Source organism: Bombus terrestris, chromosome 2 (genome assembly GCF_910591885.1).
Source record: "Bombus terrestris chromosome 2, iyBomTerr1.2, whole genome shotgun sequence".
NCBI lineage: Eukaryota > Metazoa > Arthropoda > Insecta > Hymenoptera > Apidae > Bombus > Bombus terrestris.
Window position 1 is genome coordinate 11,166,564 of NC_063270.1, and position 24,781 is coordinate 11,191,344.

Consider the following 24,781-nt stretch of genomic DNA (forward strand, 5'->3'; position numbering starts at 1 on the left):
GCTAAAACCGATCGATACATCCATCTCTACGTGGTATATAACCAATTTTCAAGCTATCGCGTACTTTTTCATTTAAAATTTGTTTAACAAATTTTAATTTCCTGAACTAGAGTCATTTACTGAACGAGATCCGAAAAAACGGAGCGTAGGAATTTCCACGAATTTCCACTTGAAGCTAAAATCGATCGATACCTCCACCTACGTCGTATATAACCGATTTTCAGGCTGTCGTCGAATTTTTCGCTTAAAATTTATTTAACAAACTTTAATTTTCCAAACGATAGCCATTTACTGAAACAGAGCCGAAGAAACAACGTTTACGAACTTCCACGAAATTCTATCCGAAGCTACAAACGATCGATACTTCCACCTACGTCGTGTATAAGTAATGTTTGTGCTATCGTGTGCAATGTTTCACTTCACAACACTTACTAGCATTTACTTAAGAAGCTCTAATTTCCTAAACGAGAACGATTTATCGTATGGTACTCGTGGGACGAGGTGCACGAACCGTATTCTTGGGGTTGTAGGTAGGACGAGGACACGCGGGACAAGTATGAATGGCGAGAAACGCGGAAGACGTTGGAGAGGTCGGGAACCGATCAGTGAGGAGCGGCAAGCTCCCCCTTGCCACTCCTTCAACCCTTCTATTTCGCTCTCTCTTTCTCTTTCGACTTCGCTTCTAGTTCTTTCACAACGACTTCGCTCCACCCACGCAACGACGTCGGGACACCCACCACCGTCTACCGTCTCCCGACACGTCGGTGACCTACTTACAAGGGGATATCCGTTGCCATTCAAGGCTGTACAACACGAAAGCACGCAGGACTCGCCGTTGCTCGTTGTATCCTGTCTCACTACATCCGATCTCGTTTTTAAAAATGTTACGTTACTACTAGACTTTCTGAATCTTTGTGAAAACTCATATACAAAGCGTCTCGCGTAAAGTGGTCGACCGACCAAGGGATGATTCTATATGGACAAATAAATCAAAAATATAAAATAAGATTCTTTCGTCCGAAGCTTGTTCTTCAATGTAGAATAAAATATTTATGCACCTGGAATCAAGTCGGTATGATCGCTTTATCATCGTAAGTAAGGAAATGAAACCTCGATAGCTGTTGAGAAATTTTGGTTTATTAGGAAAGTTTGATCAAACGATAGAGAACTTATGATACGATAATTTGCAAGCTGCGTATATTTCCATTCGTATTACACAGGATAATTCCTTTCGTGCATTTATAATCGCTTCTGTATATTTTGAAATTAAATTGTACGTTGAGTCGTAATTGGAATATTAAGTCGGCACCTAATTCACGTTCGAGGCAACAGTCTACCGAGACAAACTCGGTGAGAACACGGAGTAACCTTTAACAACTGCATGCTAGGAAAGGGGAGAATGCGCTGATCGACGCCCACGTGTCCGATTTTCTCTTGGTTGCTGGATATTATCCGCTCTTTAAACAATCGTTTTGTGGGGCACTCTGACCATAAACGTGCTCGTGAAAGACGCGAATAGAAGCAAGAAAATTTATGGACCCGATGATTGCCACGCCATTAATAGATCTGACAATAAGTCGCGTTTATACTTTCTAGCGACGCTTTCGTTCGTGTGAACGCAGTATACTTACAACGTTTCAACGAGCGATCGTGTTTTATTATCGTGAAATCGATCGTGGGCTGTTCGAGCCATGACTTTTTATCGCAAACGTCTTTGCCTGTAAGCGTCAGAAAAAGCAGTAATCGGGATTCTAGGAGATTTCGTGGAATATCAAAGTCGTCGAGAGAAGGCAAAGATCCCGTGGAGACCAGGGTACACCGGATATTACGATATAATCATCCACAGAAATGGCAGATAAATCAAACGCAAATATCGCCTGAATTCCCATCGTCTCGAGGTCCCTTTGAGCCAGTCCGTACGACCGAATACCAAAATTCCGAAGAACGAGATCTTTTAAAGAAAAAAAAAAGCAACGAGAAATTGGAAGCAGTTTGAACGTAGGCTAGACGCAATATGAATTATGTATCAGGAAAATCCAATTATATCGCAACAGTGGGATGTCTGCGTGGAAACCGTTGGAAGCTTCTTCTTTTATAATCTCGAGAGATCACCGATGGAAAAAAGTCAGGATATTATAACTATACCAGCCGTGAGAGATATATAGTTTCTCGTCATCAAATTGAAACCACTCGAAACTTTTAATATTCTTCTTTTTAATACAAGTCAGAGGCGCGAGCCAATTGTAATAACGAAGTTTATCAATTACTAAAGTATTACGCACGTGTATATATGCAGATGTTGAGAACTTGTATGCCCCTATCCTTCGTCTTAAAATTACATCTGATTTTCAATTTTTGTGCTTGAACCGGGTAATTATTTATTATTTTATTTATTATTTAAACGTGATCATAGATGCGCAAATATTTTCACGAGCCAACGTATTATACAATAATTAGCGAGAACGAAATGTGTGCACATCGACGATGTTTCTACGTCTTGATGACCAGAAACCGTAGAAGAAGGCGTAGAGGAAGACCCGTGGATTCACGAGGGAGTTTCGATCGAACCAGAGTAAGGATCAATTTCCGCGACTAATGATATATAAAGTAACGGAAACGGAAGATTCTCTGGCAGGAGAAACTCGTTGGAGCTGAGGAGCGAAATCCTAATCAGGAAATTGTTATTTTCCGTAGGGTTGTTGCCGCGAGCGGATGGCTTCGACGTTTCCGGCATAGTCCCTTCCGAATGGATCGGAAGACGAGTGGCTGGAATCTCCAGCCTCGAAATATTTCCACGCACTTACGTACCGGCATGAACGAAACCATCGTGCACGGCCACCTGTAGAATAAATAACGACCAGTCGATTTCAGTCGTCGGCTTACTGAATCGTCTGGTCGAGACAGGAGGGAAGGGACGAACAGCGACACGAGGCTTCGCCAAGTGTCTGATAGATACGGATTATGTAAAGTGGTTACAGTAAGCGCGACAATTTGCATGAGAAAAATGATTGAAAACTAAATTATCATAGATAAATACCATAGAACGACACGCAAAGGAATTTAAACTTTTCAGAATCGAATCTTTTTGTAGCTACGACTTTGTACTTTTTATCGATCATTAATGGTAGAAACTCATTTCTTCGAAAGATTTCGTAAAGAAGAAATAATGCGATAAAACTTTTAGATTTACGATAAACGCGATAATGGAAACTCGGACTGAGAAAAATGTCTAAAGATAAAATTATGTCGTAGAAAAGAAATGAATCCTCTGGGACCCTTGCGGCATTGAATTCTTCGAAGCTCCACGTTTGTATTTCTTATCAGTTATTAATAACAGAAACGTATGTTCATTGACGTTCTTGTAAAGAAGAATTTGCAGAAGAATTCTGTATTAATAATGCGATCAGATTTAAGTTCGGTTGTACGTCAAACGCGGTGATTCGAACAGGGAAAAATAACTGACGTTGTCATGTAAAAATGACTCATCTTTACTAATGCAAGACATTTTCGGTCAATACCCATCTACGTAATTATGTCGAGTATATCATAAATAATCAATCAGGCTCGTATTTCTTTGCCTAATCGTCTTTTCGATCCTGTATTATACTTATAACAGTGCATCTAATGCAAGTAAATTTCAATTACAAACGATCGACTGAACACACTCGTACGAATACGTCGGCAGTTTCAACCCTCGTGTGACCAGACTGTAAAAACGTGGTACAGGGTGGATTCAAAGATTCAGTACAGAGACGAAAAGGAAGGAGAGTAGTTGCGAAGACCGCGAGGCCAGGCGCGGTGACTGGCTGCCGGGGTTAGCGGAACTAGGCGCAGTTGCAGCTGCAGCTGCAGTCACGGCGGCAGTAGCCATCGACGTGCCGCTAACGAAACAAGCAAACGAGTACCTGCAGAACGCGATCAATACTCTGTATACGAGTGCACTCCGCTTAGGAGCACGTGTTCCCGTTTGTTTTGTTCCTTACCCCTGCGGCACATACCACGAACTCGAGTTCCACCGACCAACTCGTCACAAGAACGTTAACTTCTTTCAAACCTACCAACGTCCATGACATCCGCACACTAATTCACGGGAGTATACGGACATTTAGCATAGGAAACTTTGATACCTATATTGCACGTGCCGAAACATTTTGAAATTTCATTGATATTTTAACGAGAGAGGATCGTTCGAAAGCAATCTGAAAATGTGTATATAGAAGTTACAAAGTATTTACTGCAAACGTATGTACAATCGAAGTCTACGTTATCGTGCATTGAGTATAAAATTCTAGTAGTAACGTTTATTAAATTGCTTTGGAAATACATCGATAATAACGGTATCGATATACAGCTGCAAGTAACTTTCTGATAAAATACGATTCTGATTTGTCGGATAAATTAAATTACACGAAATTCAGCGTGGGTGTATGTAAATTTTCGTGACCTACTGTATCTGAAAATATCATTTTTTTTATGCTTTTGTGAGCCTGTTTATTGGATTGTACGAAAGGGTCGTGGCATTTGCGTTATTTTCTATCGGAGCTAACCATCGGGAGAAATGTAAATAAATATGTGTAAAGCTTGTTAATGCGTTACAGAGTTATTGCATCAAAGAATAGTCATGTAGTTAAGGTACGCTTGATAGAGAGCGTTGAAAGGCCAGGATGGAACAAACACCGACTATATTCCACTCGTATTCGAACCGTTTAATCGTCACGCATAAATTAACGCGGCAAATTAGCTGTTTAGCATGAAACTGTTCGTCTAGTTAGCCGACCGGATAATGGACAGGAGGCATTATTCGCGCGACAGGCTAATCACAATTATGTAACCCAGGTTAAAATAACCGAAATGTCATGTACATTCGTCCAATCGCGAAAATTATCTTTATTTTCGCGGGATTTATCATTGCAACATATTTATATTCTAAAATCCTTCCTTCAGTTCCTCCCTTCATTTTTCACTTCTCATCTTCCACAGCTACACGAACCGTAACTGTTAGGTAATCATTTTCTGACGCGGACAGAAACGTATAGAAAACAGAAGGATATCTGTCCCTTAAATAAATAATTAATAAAATTAAACTGCTGATTTTTTATGTCTCTATCATTGAATAAAGATACTTCACGAGATACACCAATTTGTTCTTCATTTATAAATCTTTCTCCTACGTGTCATCCTTTGTATTATCCATAGGTTTTATCCCACAAATGGATAAATAAATAAGCAAATGAAATTAAGCAAATAAAGCAGTGCTCGCTTGTCCGTCAACTTAATCAAGAAATGAAACCGAATAGTTTTCTCGGCGCTAAAATAGAACGGTTATTGGACGAGTGGCGAAAGAACAGGAGGATAGAGAAAGATCGAGAGGATGAGAGAGTTGTGTGGCAAGGAGGGTGAAGGGAAAAGCGAGCAGAGTTGTATCTGGAGCAACGGTATCAATGTTCGGCAGCACTCTAGCTCGGGTCCAAGAGGTTAAGCCGAGTTTGCACGGCAACGTAAACTCGGGCGCGCGGCAGGTGGGCCACTGCACGTGCGCGGCCAGCAGAAATCCGCTGAAATTCGATCGATTCCGGCAGCAAAGAAGGAAGGTTCGAACATTCGGCTGTAATCGAGCCGGCCGCGGACTGGGGCGAACGTTTGGCACCACCGGCCTAGAATCGACTGGTGCTAAGAAACCGAGTGCTCTCTTGACCCCGATATCCCCCGGGGGTGCGTTTCTTCGCGCGATCGAAACCCGACCTTGGCTTCGAGACCGATGCGCCCGGGCACACTCGCCTCCTTCCTTTCCAATCCTTTCATCCTCCTTCCTGACAACCACCAAGCGACTCGTTACACGTACCCAACCTCCTCCTCTTTTCTTTCCCTAAAGGAGATATCACGTCCAGTTCATCGCTGAATCTTTTCCGCGCATTCTTTGTACAGGATATCGTAGAGCTTTGGAGCTGTTTCAGATGATTTCATGAATAAAGAAGAGGGGGAGGAGGGAGGGAGACGAGGGTTTGTTAAAGCAAATTCATACTTTTATACTTTGAACGAGCATCGCGCACGTTTCGTCCATGGTTGGCGTAAGAGATGAAAACGGAGTTTATAGCAGGAAGAGGAAAGTTTAGATCAGTTCAATGGTTGATTCGTCTTATTAGTTTTCTAAACGTCGGTGTTTGAAATAGCGAGGATTGGGACTGACCTAAGCTATTAAGGACCTAAGCTATTAAGCTACGTTAACTCAACGTTTCATTTGTAATTTCTATTTGGCCAATTTGTATTATCGAATCTTACAGAATGCATGTTCTAATTATAGAGAGATATTACGAGAATTTGCTCATTATTTTGTTCGTTGTTGTTTCCTCTTTCATCCGCATCCTACAATGTTATCTTCAAGGAAATTCGAGTATTTTATATCGCTATAGTAAGATATTTTTCTTACATCGTACAATTTCTCCTGTATAACGGGCTTCTAATATATTTTGTATAGGTAAATTGATAAAATAACTTGCTTTATTTACGTTTTATGACAATGATGTTGCGTTTACGTAACTTTACCTATTATTTCACTGCTTGATCTTCAATGAGTTAATAAGTTTTACCCTTACGAAATGATGTCGGAAACAAAAGTATACTTGTTACTGAACAAGAATAGACCTATCACTGTTCATAGGCAACTCGCGAATACTGTTCGCCGGTCAGTATATGTTTTTGAATTCATTGTTAGCGATAGATATTTTAAGTAATAAGGTTTCACGCGGTCATGAAAGCAGAATAACTTCGCTTTGACCAGAACCACGGAGTCGAATTCGGCAAGCACGGTTAATTAACGGCCATGCGCGCAGATTCGCGCGAGCTCGTTAAAGGCGATTGATCAGTGACGAGTGTTGCGTGAAAATTGTAGCAGTCAATGAGTCGGTCAACGTTCCATTCTTCTATCTATTTCTGCCATTCGTTTTCGCTAACGATCCAACAGGAAACCGAGAAGGAAACAAACACGTGTTCTTTGGCTGCACGCGTACTTCCACTCGTAAATATTACAACACTTTTCAGCTGCATATAAGACACGACAATTGCTTCAAATTATTAGACAAACGTTTATTAGCCGACTGCTAATTTACATTGGTGCAAAGTAACGAGGCAAAAATTTGTGGAAACTATTCGTAAGAGTCGGAGGAAGAACGTGACGAATATGAATTAAAAATACAGAAAATCTTGATTGAAATTTGGGATTAAAATAATAAATCGAATAGCGCAAAATATGTTCGTAAAATGTGTCTACATCTGTAGACACATTTCTGTAATCGTCCTAATATTTACGGACGGCTGTGTATATCGATCGCATCTGATCGTTAAATGTCACATTTTGACAAGCGATCTGGCTCGAAATTTAATTGAGCAGTGAGAGGATCATCGATAAAAAATGGATAGCAGGGTATGTTCCCCTTTTGCGCGGTTCTGACCAAACGAGCTTACTACGCTCGATAACACGCGACGGCCCGTTCATCCCCCTTTTCGCTCGTCCCTTTTTCTTCCCCGTGCCCGGTTCCATTCGCGAGGATAAATGAAAAATGCAATTATCGCGACCGGAGGATCCATCGACGCGAGAACGCACGCTCCACCCTCTGTTAAACCGACTAATGCGCGTATATACGTGACAGAGGATGCTCGGGCTTCGTTACGTATAATTTCGTTAAAGTTGAAAATAGCGGCTTCTCCGCAACCGAAGGAAACATCGTGACGAATTACAGTGTTCGCGATCGCAAGGTATCAAACAACCGTAATGATCGTACGATGGTCGCGACAAAAATAAAGACACGAATTTTTCTCGGTGACATAAGGAATTATATAATTTTCCATCGGTACGACAGATCGTTATTTTTCTGTCGGAATTTTGTTCGAAATAAAAATTAGCTTTGCAGTTCTGATTAAGCTGATTGGTACGTTGAAGGCTAATTAGTGGAATAACGCGTACAACATTATCGAAAAATGTAAGGTAATCCGCGTAGATACTTGACGGAAGACTGACAGACAAGTCATAAATATGGAAAAGATTTTTAACGTTTATCAAAATTAGTTTACCAGAATACTATTGATTTTCTAGCTTTGTTTCAACCGACCCTACACAAGGATATCCGTCGATCGTTTCGTTCCTTACTCTATGTCGATACTGTTCCGCATTTCAGCAAAGTTACATCGCCGGACCTTGCTAGTTCTCACTGAATAAGTGATATATTGTAAGCTCTAGCATACACACGGGTAGCAACGATCGATCGCGATTCGATGGCAAATTACAAGCCGGTAGCGAGTTACGAAAGCTGGTAAACAAGATTTTCGGCTCGTCCAAGCGTCGCGTCGTTCGCATAGAAACGGTTCCAACGAGGAATTTTCCAACTGCTCGTGCCACTCGACGAATTTCTCCGAGAGTCGAGACTTCCGACGGACCGTGAAATTGATAAAAGAGACGCGACAAGAGGGCCGGAACATCGTTCTTCGAGCTCGATCGAAACGGTAATTAAATTCGAAGTGTGTCGCAATCACGATGCCTCTCCTAACGTAGGTTAATTTTACAGATATTAAATTCTAGAAACGAATTATGGGAGAACGTACGACAGACACTCGAACAACGTGAGAGTTCACGTTTTAACGATGTACAATTTTTAACTTTTTAAAAAATTTGATTACGATAGCCTATTGTATGTCATATGCATACTTTTGCATGTCATATATATATATATATATATATATATACATATATTATTAATGTGTTTTTACAATAAAATAAGACAGAGAAAAGGAAGTTTTATTAACCGTTCCACGCTCGATGTTGCATATTACGTAACATTGCATTTTAATAAGTTCTTAATTACCTTAATGATAAGCGTACTTGTTTACGACGAAACTGATTTTAAAGTTTAATGCGTTGTGCCTTCTTCACAGAACTGTGTTCAAGCGACTCGAAATAAATAGATGGCCAATCCGACGTTTCCGAGAAAATAATTTGCGTTGTTGAAAGCCCAACTGGATTTCAATCATTAAAATTTGAAAATTTACATAAGTATTATGTGTATATTACATATTGTGCATTACGGAATGTATCGTCGGCCGAGTAATTCGATACAATTATTTGCAAATCTCTGTAACAAACGATTTCACATTTTAATCATAAAAAATTAGCTCGCCGGAGTCGTCTAACGAGTCATTAGAGGAAACATAGACAACGCTGTAATTTCAGCAGTCACAACAGACTACAGATTGCTAACTCATTTACCATTAGCCACGCTGACCAATGGACGCCTGTGTGTTCATCGACACAAAAAATGATGTTCCATGTAAAAACAACGTCCTAAAGCGATCAAATAGATGATCGATGTATCGTGAACCATAACATTCCCGAATGAAAGTATTGTTAGCTTAACTCTCGTAGTCTACGTTAGTCGAATTACTCGAATTTTGGTAGTTCCAGCGTACCTGTACGAAACGTTAATTACGAGCGAATACAAAGTTAAAAAACAGTGGAGCTGGTTTAGAGAAGCGATAACATCGAGTGGAGAATCGAACAGAAGTAACATTACGTTACCTAGCAATGGCTATTTTTCTTTCTAGATCGAAAAATAATTGAGAGAACCTTAACTTCGTTAGGAAGTTGCAAAGGATATTTGAAGTCAGCTAAAGTAACAGGTCCACGTTAATGAAATATATCAAATTACTAGAAATCAATTAACGAGCGAGAATAATCGAAGAAACTCGAAAGGATGTTTCGAATCGAATAACTAACAATTTCACGCTAATCGACAACTTTCGAATTACTCGAATTTGAATTGGCCTGGCTTCCAAAAACTCGGCTAATCTCAAGCTAGCTTTACACGCTCGAATAAAATTCATTGGAAAAAAGAAAAAAACCAACAACTTTTCGATTCATTCACAAAAGGAAACAGGACACAGGAAACGCTCAAGATCACGATCGCGACTTTGTACGTAATCCAAAGCGCACTTCCGTTACGCGGCCGAAAATTATCCGTGTCTCAGCCAACAACCGAACGACAAAGAGGCTTCAATCAACGAACGATAGATACATGCTTGGTAACCCTCCTCTTGCACACGCCCACATCCCGTGCACCCCGCACGTTCTTCCTAATTGAGGCGTTATAAAAACGCCGCGACAGGTAACATCGCTTCATACAATACTCGCAAAAGTGTGACAAACAGTGTCGGGATTATAACGAGTGCTATTCGACTACGTATATCATGGGTGGCAAACAAGCGTTGCTGTATCTTGGCCTCGTGTGCTTGCAGACGATTTTCGTGAACGCCGTGGTAAGCTTTCAAGGAAGGGCTTACTTTTGTCGTGAGGGGATGAGAGACGAGACGAGGAGGACTAAAGGAACTCTAGTATTTGATCTGATCGATTCGTCAGGGACAAAGTTATTAGAGATATAAACGAGTCAACGCGCGCAAATAATAACAATACGAACAACCCGTATGGCCGGCTAATCGATAACGGGGCAAGTGAACTCGAGATCGAACAGAAAGCCTAATTGGAGCGTAGAAAGTTTCTATCGTATTAATTGCGTTATTGCTTAGACGTTCGTTCATCTTTTACCTCTATTATTCTTTTTATTGTTTTCTTTATCTTTCTCTCGTAAAGAAATATAATTTCATATATATATAGGGTTGTCCGAAAAGTGTCTTTCTTTTACAGACACGTCTTTTATAACGACGCATCTTTATATAAATATGAAATCTAATCTGTCGAACATTGTGATCTTTATTTTGATAGAAGAAAATGGATCATACGTAATTCGATAAAATAATATAAAACGGAAAATGTTGTGCGTCCATTATTTCCTTATAAAACGAAAGAAACTTTTCGGACGACCTAATATATATATATAAGGAAACGTATCGTTACGTAAACGAGAGGAAATACAATAATAAGGAATTTAGACGATTTTACTCGGAATGGACCAGCCTCGTGTCTGAAATCAGGTTTCAACTGGGTAAAATCGATTCCGATATTATTTCAAGTATTCCATTTATCTGAATCTATCAAATTATAAATTCTTGCCAACTATTCGTGTAATCTATGCTAATGGCAACGATCTCAAAGCAAATCGTTCAAGCAGTGCGCGTTAAGTACCATACCGTGTTATACTATGATGGAACTTGGACATCGTTAAGTTCCTCCCTTCATCGACAATGTCACCCGTGTCGAATTCTCGATGAATTTTCTTGCCGTAACGAATCGTAGATATACAATGGGGTCGTTAAAAAGATAGAAAGAAAGAGAAGAGCTGCTCGATAAAATCATTAAGAGAGAAAAAGGCACTCACGTATGATCATTTCGATTTGTTTATAGCCGGACTGGCTACCACCTGAGATATTCGACATGGTGGCAGAGGACAAGGCTCGGTGCATGAGCGAGCATGGCACGACGCAAGGTTAGTACCACGATCACCATAACTCGCAACAAATTCGAAGACGATTAACCAGCAAGTTGAGAATTTGAAAATTTGTACGAGTAAATTAAAACTAACTAATCGATTCATAACACAGCACAAATCGACGAGGTGGACAAGGGAGTACTAAAAGACGATACGTCGATCACTTGCTACATGTTTTGCTTGCTCGAAGCGTTCAGCTTGGTAAGTTCAACTAGCAACCGCAAACCCATTAGCTGCCAATTTCCTTTTTCTTGACATTATATTAATTCTATAGGTATTAATTGGTCATTAATACGATTTATCGAATGTTTCGTTTAAATTCTCGAATATTATATATATATATTTATTTTCTAAATCCTAATTTTGGGATCATTATTATATAGATTTTTTGTATACTCGTCAAACGAGAACCATGGCAGCTAGTGAATTAAACAAAGGCAACGATTAGTCAAAGAATCTTTTCATTTAGGTCGATGACGAAGGCGACATAGACGCGGATATGTTGTTAGGTCTGCTGCCAGATCAACTCCAGGCAAGAGCAGAGTCGGTTATGTCCAAATGTACCCCAGCACGTATGTGACTACTTGTGTTATACTTAAAGTTTTAAATCATTTTTACTTTCTCTTTCAAACATTAAATTTCACGGCTGAACATTCACATTTCAAGTAACATAGTACGTTCGATCTTGAAGCTTAAAAATGAAAAATTCAGGTTTAAATTTCCCGATAGAAAATTCATGTTTCTCGAAATAGAAAATTTATACATCTTCAATTTTACAGCCATCTAACTTTCGTTATGGTTCTTACAGCGGGCTCTGATAAATGCGACAAGATATATAACCTCGCCAAATGCGCTATGGCGGAAGCACCGGACGTAAGTGCATTTCACATACATTCCTTACTTTCTTTTACGATAGCAGACAGATAATATCTAGTGAAAGTAAGAGTCATATTCAAAGGCAATTATATCGATCGATTCGAAACATAGAAATACCATTTCTACGTCTAGTCATAATTAACATGCACTTCCATGCAATCAACATCTAAAACAACGTATAATTAGAGTGCAGATATTTGTGCAAATTCAAATTTTTCTCAACGCAAGCAAAGAAATGGGACCTTTCACGTGCTAAATGATACAACGCACCGAATATTATAACGTTATTAAATCTTATAGATCTTTGGTACTTGCTTTTTGTAAATCAGGACACAGAATGCGGCATCGACATTACGATCACAATTCTGTGACTATCAAACACACTCACTGTTACACATACATACGCATAATGACTGCGTTCAAAATGAACGCACTTGAAACTCGAAGAACTGTATGTGATGTGCCCTTCCTTTTTGAAACCAATTAACATAGCTTTACATTGTGCACGATTACTTGGGAGAATTAGTTTTTACACTTCTACGAGATCGTTTTGGATAGTTTCAGTCTTTCTATTCACTTTGTTATACTACGAACTATTTCTCTGTTTCTCTGACCCTGTAAATTGCCTATGCAACGTAGCGAATTCCAAGTGCAACTCGCTCGACTTCTTCGTCGGATCGATAACAATCTCTTTTGGAAATGCTGTTGCAAAATTTTGTTCAATGCTGCAAGCGACATACTTTCTATTTTTAGCTAACAACGGCATGCTATTTGCAAAAATCTCTGCACGCTAATAGGACTTGTCTCGCATATATACGAACTAAATAAACAAAGAGTGTTCCGCTTTAGATATTTTTCCACATTACGTACATTTATGCACCTTCGTTCTCATAAGAATTCGCAGTCTACGTATAATTTTAGACACACGAACGTACAGAAAATGTGACAACATGCGAACAGTTACCGAGGCAGATATAACATTTAAGTCGTTTCAGTTATAATTCAAGGAACTCCTTCGATTTTCAGGTATGGTTCATTGTCTAAGGTCAAGCAAAGAAGATTATATCCCGGGACGACGGAACGATCCTTTTTTCTACAGGCAACGACAGAAAAATTACGGATAGACTGGGAAACGATTACGTGAATGGATATTCGACGATAATAAACAACGAAAGAAAGAAAAAAAAAAGGAAAAAAAAGAAGAAAAAACCTAAGAAAACACGCATCGTGTACGTAACCAAAATTGATATAATTCGTGTACCTATACCGAACATTAGTTTGTCTAAAACGAGTATGTACGTTTCGTTCGAAGAGAACGAACAAACTTATAATTCAAGTAATTACAGAGAGGAATGCAATGTAAATCGTTGTTAAGATGAAATATATTCAGCGAGTGTACGGAAAACTTGAAAAATATAAAAATCGGCCAAGGGAACACGCGTTTTAGTCATTCGCCCAATAATAAAAAAAATGTATTACCACGAAATCTGTTGCGCTCGAGTGTGCGACTAATTCATTTGGAGACGCAATAATAACGCGTATCCTGGACGTGGTTACGTTACGCAATGGTCGAGACGCGATTTGCGGCTCATTGATACTATAATTTGCATGACAATCTAATTTGCGAATGTCTTCGAATATAACGTAATTATATGTTTGCGCGAAACACCGAATAGCCATTTCCTCCGTTGTATAATGATATGCAAAAGTCCAACACGCTGCTATTTTAACTGGTATCCTTAAAGTTCCAAGATAATTTTATTATGACTTTGTCTCGACGTAACTGTTGCGCAATATTATCGGATGCTGTCGCGATTCAATATCGTTTCGATTTCAACTTGAAATTCGCACTCATTGATAGCGAATGTTTAAAGTTTTAATCGATCGTCGTTTGAATCTTTTATTCTCGATCGCCTAAATCAAACTGATCGGGTGATAACGCGATATCACAACGATAGGCTATATCGAACGATGCTTCAACGACAAATAATATACCTAACTACACGTTACGATATTATTTAAAAAGTATTTCAATGCTACAACGTTCGTGTAATTATTTAGATCGTTTTCATTGAAAAGTACAGAAACGTGAGAAGATATTTTAGCGTGTCGATGGATAAACGTAAAATTTCGCGGCTTTGTCACGCTTATTATTACGTCAACCGTTGTCAACCGATCACGACAGACCTTCGCGGTAGCTACCTCGAATCTAGATCACGAAAACGCGATGAAAAAGGAGCAAACACCTGAACTCTACGCTCTTAACATTCAAATTAGCAGTTCGTTACCTTCTAAGGACTAAGGCAAAACCACGCATGCACCTCGAACTGTCGCTTCGGCATATCGACCCATCTATTCATGCTTCGATAATTCCATCAAAAAGTTTCCTCGTGGAATTATACAGCTACTATTATTTCTCACATTATGCTATCCAACTACTGTTAAGTAAAAGTTGTCATGCGTTATCGTGCAGAAACATCGTATCAAAGAAAGAAAAAAGGAAAAAAACGAGAAAAATGAGAGAGAGAGGGGGGGAGAGGTAGATTGAATGGTCGAGGGAATCGATTGATCCGCGTGTCGCGGACGTGGTGCACGTGGTGTCGTTTAATGGAAGCTCGATTCCTCGACCAGCTGGCGAACTAACGGCGAATTCCAGTCGGTCGAGATTAACACGAACGTGTTTCGAAATCGATTTTGGGATATTTCGCGTCGAACCAAACGGATAATGGAAAGTTTGCGTAACCGCGCGCGAGTATGCGCTCGGCTCGGTTCCGCTTCACGCGCGGAACGTTTCGTTTCGCTCGCGAAATCCAGGGAGAACGGCCAAACGAATCGAATCGAACAACGCGGTCCGACTACGGAGAAAAATCTTGAAACGTCTATTTTTACACGGCGACTGGAAATAGTCGGTTTAATGAAAGGAGGCACGCGATCGCCCGTACGTTGCTCCAGTCATGAGTCACGCTTCGAACGTGGACTCGCAACAAGTAGAGATCCCCCATAATGTTCGTATAATTGATCGAACCAACACCGATGTAATTTCAATACCGTGCAAGCTACCGCGCATCCGCGAGCCAAATCGAATACAGTGTATACAGTACGGAAGGGTTATTCGAGTCAGCTAAGCTTCGACATGTGAAAATTTAATCTTGAACTTTGCACAGAATAATCTAACTTGTTGTATATTACGAAACAATGGTCTTTTACATAATAACGAGGGAATACGATAGTATCGGATAGTTTAGATCCAGTAAATATACGAGAAACGAGAGAATAATTCGAATAAGACTGTAGTAGGATTATTTGAGTCAGCGATCAAGTATTACGTAAGAAATAAGAAATAAGTATCGTAAGAAACTGGCAATATTAAGAATAATCGAATAAACTTTCCTTTCGACGAGTAGACATCCATGTAGAAAACTATACGACATATTTCACTGTTTATCGCGTCGCTAATAACGACGAGTTGAACAGGTAGTTTATTTTCGAACGTAAATAGATGAAAATTTAAGAACCGAATTTGACGAGTTACAATTTGGAAAATTACTTAGCTTGACTCGAAATAATCCTGTTTCTGCTTATATCTAACAGCGTACGCGCCCGGTTTGCTCTGACCACCGTTAACTTTCATTCTTGCTCGATAAGAACTTTCTTTTACACAGAAGATACGAAAAAAGAGAAAAATCTGTTCACGACCGTTTCGCTCTTGTATCGATCGTCTACTTCGAAATGGCTTTGGCGCCATGGCGATATATTGATTTACGAGCTTTGTATTCGAAAGGGGAACGACGATCGATGATCGGAAGGGCGCAAAAAGCAACTAGGAAACAGGTAAAAGAAAAACCAAAAGACAACGTGGGTGCAATATGTCTATGTAGACGTACATATATGTAAAAATAAAAAAAGGGGGCAGTGAAGACGAAAAACAGCTAAGTTTGACACGGTTTGTTAGATGACCAATACCTTAAGGTCGATCGAGTGGATAGCGGCGTTGTGCGGCGATGCGTGTTCTTTCGCGTCATTGCCGCAATTCGCGTTGTTGTTAACATTCGGCAGAGAGCCACCCGCCCTGAACTGATTTCCCAGGTTAATGTGCAGGTGTTTGCCGCTGGACTGAGGTGGACTGGCGCCGGCACTCTTCACGGACAGCGGAGTCTCCAGTACCCCGGATCCCGTGGGACTGGCACACACCGAGCTGCTCGCCGAGGCGACCTAAGCAGGTCCATCATTCATATGGTCACCAACTTGTTCGCTTTCTTCGGCAAACTACCGTCTCTTGCCTTTTCTTTTCCATCGCGTTTATTTATCGTATTACGCTAAACGTGCCTAGCTTTCTTCTTTCTTTTTCCTTTTTCCTTTCCATTTCGTTTTATACAGGTATTTTTTAAATACTTCGTCCGTTTTCGTTTCCGTATCTGGTTGAGTTATAGATATACGGTGATTTATGGGAATAATTGAACATTTATGGTGACGGAGAGCATGCACGAATATAGAAAATGTGCGTTATAGAAAATTGTTTGAAATTTCAGCGAAACTGTAACGAGATACAACTGTCACGATTATATAACTGAAACTGAAACCAATTCGAGAATGTACACCTTTCATTTTCAAAGATATAAATAAGAATAAGAGTAACTCGACCTAACGTTTTACGCGTTAAAAAAGATTACTGATTTACGAATCATACGATTTAAACGTAAGAATTTTAAATTCGAAATACGAATATCTTAAACGTATAATTAGAATCAAGAGCAGTTCCACTAAATATTGCAGTTTGATTAATGCGATCGAATTTATCGATCGTTTAATGATTAATTTTTCGTAACTCGTAGATATAATTTCAGATTTGTTTCGAACTTTACCAATATGATCACGATACTATATAATATCGTTATTCGTTACAGTGTTAATGAAATTCCACAGAGTTTTATATAACACACATCAGATCTTCATAAAACGTTTCTATTAATATTTAAATACTTTTGTGAAACCAAACGGTTCTTTCTCCTTCTTTTCAACGAAAAAGGACACTTTCTAAGATCGACTTGGAAAGATCCAGGACGGATAGAATGAACGTATAAGAACGAGCGGATTTATCGAGAATCGAAAGATCGTCACCTACAAACATACTTTCGACGTTTGCTGAAATTGAATATATCGAATCAGGCGAGCTTCTACGATTTATATTAGGATTTATAAGAAGCTTTCTAGCCTGGCGATTGAACGTTGCTATCAACACAAAATTTGAGAGACTCTCGATCAGGTTTTGACTGAAAATCGATAGCATTCAAAAACTCCAACGTTACATTAAGAGCAACGTGTTTCATGGGAATTTTAGGAAGGAACGCGTTTGGGATATTCTTCCCTTCTCTTTCGGTCCCGATCGTTAAAATCCTACGCGTCTCAAACTTTAGACCCGCATTCCTGGCCCAACCACGATCCGATAAACATCCTCCTCTCCTTCCATGGTTTTATCATCATTCGAATTCCACTTCTGGGTTCTTGTTTTTCCAGCCGAGACCAGGAGCAAAAAAATTCGAACGATTCGTAGGGAAATGTTTGGGATGATACAAGAGAACCGATAGGAGCGTAGCTCGTACCCTCTTCACGAGAATCTTACAAGGAACGCTATTCAATCGTTGTTGAACGGTTCGGAATGGTACGCTACAATGTTCGCAAAATTATTTAAAAGATCCCAGTGGCAATGGAAGATCGCACAGGAATAGCACTGGTTGATTTGCCAATTTTGATATTAATTTGTGGCTAAAAGAGAGCAGAGATACTTTAATAGGACATAGTAGAAAGATGGAAGAATTATGTCTGTTGAGTTGAAAATTCCGAGTCTTTTTTAAAACTAGGTGATAAATCCATGGAGTTTTATAGAAACGAAGGATCTAGCTGATGTTATAACGATCGATATTTCAAATATTCAGAGTGGCTGGGAGAAACATGTTTAATACCAAGATGTGTGATTACAGTACTGATGAAATTTGAAAGTTTGTACAATGCATACGACACGTTCGTAAAAATTTCCTATGGTAAGCGTTTGAAAGATTGGCAAACTTTAGATAGGAATTTTCGTCACATTTTCTATTCAAATAGATGTTTCCAATTGTGTGCAAAGAGCTTATCGTCGTCGAAAGAGATTCTCGGTCGCGATGCGTCGATATGTGGTCGTGATACAAAATAATAAAGAAATGACAAAGACGGATATACAGTGAACAGAGATAGAGCTAACTACTTAAACCAATTGCCAATAACATTTTCTCAGAAATATTTTTACGAACTTTGCAGCATTCTGGCAGTAGACTCGTATATCGAGAAATTCCACCATCGGTTAATCGAATAATGCTCCTTGTTAAGAAAGCCTGTTCTCACACAGCGTAGCCTATAAACAAACTATGATAGAAAATACATCGCAATAAAGTTAAACGGAGAAAAATTAAACGGACTGCGATAAAAGTGCACTCACGGCCGGCCACCTATGTTTCACGTTAGGATTACGCAATTCCACGCGGTGAAAGTATCCGTTTTTTTTTTCTTTTTTTCTTGTACGAGTAGATACAACTCGTTTTGCATTCGCTCGACCAGATGACGCAGCGTTAGAAATTTCACGTAACTCGCCTTTCGCTCGACTATCATATTTTTGTTCCCGTGAAAAAACGCGAAAAACCTGCGAGAAATTGTGGAGCTTTCTGAAAAAGAACCTATTGGTCTATAGTAAATATACAGAGTGGTCATCAAATATCACGATATTTGAGCAGATTCTGATATTTTAACGAAAATATGTTTCAAGTACAAATTCACTGGTATCGAGTAAAGAATTTATTCAGGTGAATTTACCTATTCGTAAACAAGGTATTTATCATTTCGTGTTTCTTAAAGGAAACAAGATATTTTTCTGACCGGAGTCGTATTCTTATACATTGAAAAACCAATTCAATGATAGAGTAACACGTGCCATTTTAATTATCTGATAATGATATAATTTGCCTCTCGATTGGAATCTACAACTTCGTCACTTGTACGTAACACCAATGATTAATAAATTAATTGCTCCTACTGCATAATTGCATCCACTTGCTTAACGATAATGAATTATAAGATATCTAGATTGTTAATTCAAAAGTTGTTCCACACGGAATATGGTGTAGATTTACACGGAACTTCACAGCAGAAGCTTTGCCAATATTTTCGTTTCTTACCGCTGGACAAATATATTTTCTAATCGAATAATCAAACAATTATGATACACGTCTATCTTTATCGTTTATATATAAAAATGACAAGGTTCTTTAAGATCCGTTATATACAATGAACGATCGAAGCGTAACTAACATTAGAAAACTGGAACTAAAACGTATCAACGTAATATTACTCGATTCACCATTTTATCTTACAGCACTTTTTTCCAGAAAGCTCCTTAATTATTCTATACCGGAGGGTTTAAAATACCGAGTAGAAGTAATTCTTCGCGAGAAAATAGAAGAGTACGATGAATATAGAGAGAATGGTGATTCGTTATTCGATAAATCAATTAAATCTCCGACCACGATCGAAGAGTTCTATAAGTGGCTCGGATATTAATCCGAAAACTGAAATATTTCGCTCTCGAAAACTGACTTTCTGTTCAATGGGATTAATTTCATGCGCGCGCGCGCACATACATACATACACACGTACACGCTCTGTCCCGTCTCTCTTTCTCTCCTTTTGTCTCTATTTCCTTTCATCGGTCATTGTTCTATTTTACCCGACTTGCATGGAGAGATGGTGACCCCGCACATTTTTTTAACTTTCGAACATTTCGATCCGATATCGCGAGACAATGGTTTTGTACTGTTTTCACCGAACGACTGGAACGACCTATCCGAATGCTTGCCGCGGTCAAATATCCAGATATTCGATTCCGACACTTTGACATGTCGGACACTTTATTTGACATTGTGGCGTACAAAAGTAATTTGGACACAAATTTATGAAGACCACAGGGGAAAATCGCGATAAATCACGTTTCCGCTTTTTGCAGGCAAACAGTTGTACAATTCTGTTACATTGCCAACGAATCCCAAAATTTTCTCTTTATTTGGTTTCAGGATCGACTGTTCTTTCAGTTTTTGCAATTTTTTAATCATATTACGGTAGATATTGTACTGTATAGCTTTTCGCAATAATTCGTGAATTTGGTCTCAATTATTGCACTTTTAACCACCACGAGTAACACAAAAATCAGAAATCCATCAGAAAAGAAAAATATATAGCTTCGATACAATAATTATGATAGTCGAGTCACATAACAGTGTTAATGCAATCTCAGATTGTTTCGAAAAATATTTCTTCAAGTATTTAAATATCTTAGTGAACCACTTGGTGTACAGGAAGGTGAAAAGGAACGTTGAGATCGTGAAAAATATTTACCATCGAAAATGAAGATATTTTCTTTTACCAGCGATCACGGTAATATAGCATGGACTGTAATATAATTCGCTGAAATTTGTAAAATAAATAAATTAATGCTTTAAGTATAGCTGTCGTTGATAAACGACAAAACGAAAATTTCGTGGAACGTGACCATTAATGAACGATATTGAGATTTTAATTGAATTGAGACGCGGAAATTGCTTATTAACGACTCTATTTTACAATTACTTCGCTAATTACCTTATTCTTCAATAATTATAACTCTGTACAAAATAAACGTTTATATTTATGTGTATTTTTATGTTAGTAGAAATTTTTATCTCAAAATTAGGTTCACTTATTGACACGTATTATATTGATAACGATATTATGTTTAGCTTTGTCATCTTTCTCCGTTTCGAAGGAACGAATTACGAGGATATAATCGTACCCAAAGGGTCAAGCATAATTTACAGAATAGAATATACCTATTTATCACAGAATTGTACATCTCAATAAGTTACAGTAATGTAAGGAAAATTATCACGATCAATCTTCGTGAAAGATATGTCGCAACGTATTGTTCGATTAGTCCAGAAAGTATTAAAACAAGTGTAAACGTTGTTGAAAGCGTCGAGAACGTAGTTAACAAACGATCATTGTTTTTCCCATTCGACAATAGAGAGATTAAGGCATGCGCGAGTGGCACATCGAGTTGGAACGATTCGAGCGATTAACCGCCGCGTTCGTAATCGTTATCGAGGCCGTTAACGGTATAGCGATTGAGAAGCGTGCAGCTCGGCGAATCGTTGTATCAAAAATCACTACTCGGATCAAAGATCGTGTATGAGACGCAAAAATCAACGATCGCGTCGCGCGCGGGTTAAGTACAAGCGAAGGAAATGAAAAATGGTATAGAGACGCGATACTCTGCACGGTTTTAACTGGTCAGATCTGAATTATCGACGCTGATTAATAGAATAAATGCTGATTCGTAAATACAGATGCGATTACGTACGATGTAATAGTAAATATTTTTCACATGTTAAGATTTTCTATTCACATTATTTCATGGAAATAAAAATTTCCTCGATAAATCGAACGTTACGAACTATCGGGACAGATAATTCGTGACTTTTCCACGTTGTTAATGAAATCAGTCGCAATCTAAAAAAACGAAAACACTCGAAAACATCCATCAGACGGGGAAACGTACAGTGGCTGAGACAAGTATTCGAACACTTGTGGAAACCTTCTATGAATATATTATACGTGTTATCGGAAGCATTTTGAAATTTCATTAAAACTGCAATGAAAGCCAACTGTCGTTCTTAATATTGGTCAAGTTTCAAATAAAAATCTGAAAATGTATAATACATAGATATTTAATGTAAGTAATATGTTTTGTAGGAATCACGGAAGTATTTAAGCGGTCAATTCGTTATATTAATAAGTCTGAATATTCAGTAGAATCATCGTCAACGTTTATTACGTGTTTAAGATATATGCTATATGCTAATCTTTTCTAAATATATGTTTAAAGTATATGTCCCTGCTAACTTCAAATTTTACCAACGTACGAACAAGAAGTTTCGTATCATGCACGTAATATATCCATAGAAATTTTTTATGGTAAGTGTTCGAATATTTTTAGGTGGGCCATTGAAAATATCACGAAACTCTGAATTACCCTAACATTCCAACGTTCGCCAGATAATACTACGATGCCCGAACGAAGCGTGAAAAAAAAAAAAAAATAAAGAGAAATGCGTAGTGAGAGAAGAATTCGACGGACACCTGAAAACGTGCACGAGCGTGCGCGCGCGCGCGCCTGCTCCAACGACCCATAGATTAAGTCAGCGTACCGTAAATAACGCAGCGATATCGACTGATCGAATGGTGAACTTTAACGTATAACGCAGCTTCCGCATTTAGTACAATGCCAGCGTTATGTAATAGCTGTACGGTTATCGGTACCCGTCTAGTGAAAAACGCGCCAATTTCGCGCGATTCCCGCGGAACCAAATGTTTCCACGTGAAACCACGACAGAAGGCGCTGCGCTCGCTCTGTCGAAAAAACGCGATCGGTGTGTCGTGAATCGAGCCACTTTTTTACCTTTCTCAGTTGAAAGTTGAAAATCGTCTCGCGGCATTCTAGGGCCGACTCGTACATTCACGTGGGAACGCTCGAAAACCGAACGTTTACATGTTGACCTCGTTACGCTTATCATGTTCAACAATTAACAGTTAATAATTAATTTTAACGGAAGATGGAATTTATAAGATCGAAAAGATCGTACGACCATGAAATTTTAATCTTATCTGTTTGATTTTTCGTAAACACTGATGATTCAATTCTGATAATGGGCTGGACGCAATTCCGTTAATGACACTCTGTCATTGTAAAAGGTATCGTCCTTTTATCGTTTAAAAGCGAGAACGTTAAGGAAAGCAATTTCGCGCAAGAGCGAGACGATAGATTGTTTCGGAGCCCGAAACCGGAAATGTCATACTTAACGGGGGCGATTTTCATTGGTGTTTTCAGCGTGCGAAAAATTAGGTCGTTGACCGATCGCTCAACATATTCGAAAAATTGATCCTGTCTTCGCGACTAGAGTAGGCTAAATATGTTCATCGATAATTCGCTTGTGCGATGCATCTATACAGTGATACCGTAGATTCAAGCAAAACACGGTTTGTTTCCCTATCTTGCGAGAGAGCAAAAACATACTTTGCATAGACTCTATCTTGAATCAAACTGAAACACGTGATTCTACGGAACACGATTTTAACAATTTCGAAGTCGCGACGGTACCTAAGAACAACGAATACGATTGACTTAATACGTTCGTTTCACGAGAATGGTTTGAAAGTCGATAGACTTTGAAGGAAAATTGAGCGTATCTGAACGAACGATAAACTATTAGTAAAACGAAGAACAGTTCATTTGGTCACTATCGATCGTGGATAAAAGTATGTCGCGTAAATAGAAACACAAACACGATGATCGTTTACCGTGGACGGTTCTAACTAATTTTCAGCGAAAAAGAAACGAAGAAACACAGTGACTTTTCCTAATCGCGGACGTTCAATTAGAATGCATACGGGTGATCGATTCGAAAAAGAAACGAAGATTTTCTTGAAAATACGATGGTCTGTTCGAACAAGTCAGCAGGATGGATACGATTGTCGATCGCACACGTATGCATTTATTAAGAACTTACAGGACGGATGGTGGCAAACAAGCGCACAGTACGTTTCGCATAGTATACCGAAGTATATACTCGTTCTACATATACGCGTATTCATACACTCTTACACGCGACCAACGAAGAGACACATACATTTCCCGTCCGACACACTACGATAACGAATAGGAAAGAGAAACAGAGGGCCAGCGGACGAGTGCGTGTAGCTGTGCGCGTTAACACAAGTACTGATAGTAAGCTAGTCACAGACTCATACACACGTCTCGATCGTATAGCAAAACGAGCACATAGAGCCATACATATACGCACACACACACAGAGTCGACACACGGCGCAACGAGGAGAGAGAATGCCTGTTGTTTACGTTCTAACATCTGAACCGAGGAAGGTATACGGAAAATATGAAGATATATCCCTCCATGGCAAGGACCTACTGGGATTTCCTTACTCTGCTTGTGACATCCGAAACTTCTCGCATGATCGCCTCGAACGCCGCTCTTTCCTGCGCTTCCTTCTGTTTGTGTAGCGCGATCTTGTCACTGAACTTTCGTGGATTCGCCATGATGGCTCGACACTAGATCTCCCGACACTCGCGAGTATCGTGCACCTACTATCGTGTACCCTCTACCCCCTCACACGTTTTCCTTTTTCACCGATCGCACCAATAAGGGCTCCCTAAATTTCACCACGTTAGAACCCGTAACCTACTGCCTTCTGGATGGCACTGCCGATCACTGATACGCAAGATTATGCGGCGCAGCGCGCCACGCGCATCGCGCAGGAGCCGCTTTTTGCGGGCTCATTGGTCGCACCGATCCCCCACCATTCCATCGTACCCGCAATAAAAGACTGACGACACTTTTCCGG

The 24,781-nt window shown here is 39.3% G+C and overlaps 2 protein-coding genes across 8 annotated transcripts in view; one reads left to right on the forward strand and one right to left on the reverse strand.

Annotated features, from left to right (window-relative positions):
* Nucleotides 1-24,681, reverse strand: part of LOC100652098 (CREB-regulated transcription coactivator 1) — a 64,953-nt gene extending 40,272 nt beyond the window's left edge. For 3 of the 7 annotated variants that reach the window (XM_048410503.1, XM_048410498.1, XM_048410496.1), the window contains exons 1-2: nucleotides 24,363-24,681; nucleotides 16,269-16,517 (exon numbers count right to left, since the gene is read on the reverse strand). In XM_048410503.1, coding sequence (XP_048266460.1) covers nucleotides 16,269-16,517; nucleotides 24,363-24,476 — 363 coding nt within the window. In that variant the 5' untranslated portion in view covers nucleotides 24,477-24,681. The remainder of the gene's footprint in view (nucleotides 1-16,268; nucleotides 16,518-24,362) is intronic. The other 4 variants (XM_048410510.1, XM_048410516.1, XM_048410507.1 and 1 more) reach the window with 2 other exon arrangements.
* On the forward strand, nucleotides 10,146-13,740 carry LOC100651911 (pheromone-binding protein-related protein 6). The gene is made up of 6 exons (XM_048410566.1): nucleotides 10,146-10,302; nucleotides 11,345-11,426; nucleotides 11,542-11,630; nucleotides 11,899-12,001; nucleotides 12,238-12,302; nucleotides 13,332-13,740. Exons 1-6 carry the CDS (start codon nucleotides 10,234-10,236, stop codon nucleotides 13,347-13,349), a joined length of 426 nt encoding a protein of 141 aa, XP_048266523.1. The 5' UTR covers nucleotides 10,146-10,233; the 3' UTR covers nucleotides 13,350-13,740.
* Nucleotides 24,682-24,781: the final 100 nt, after the last annotated feature.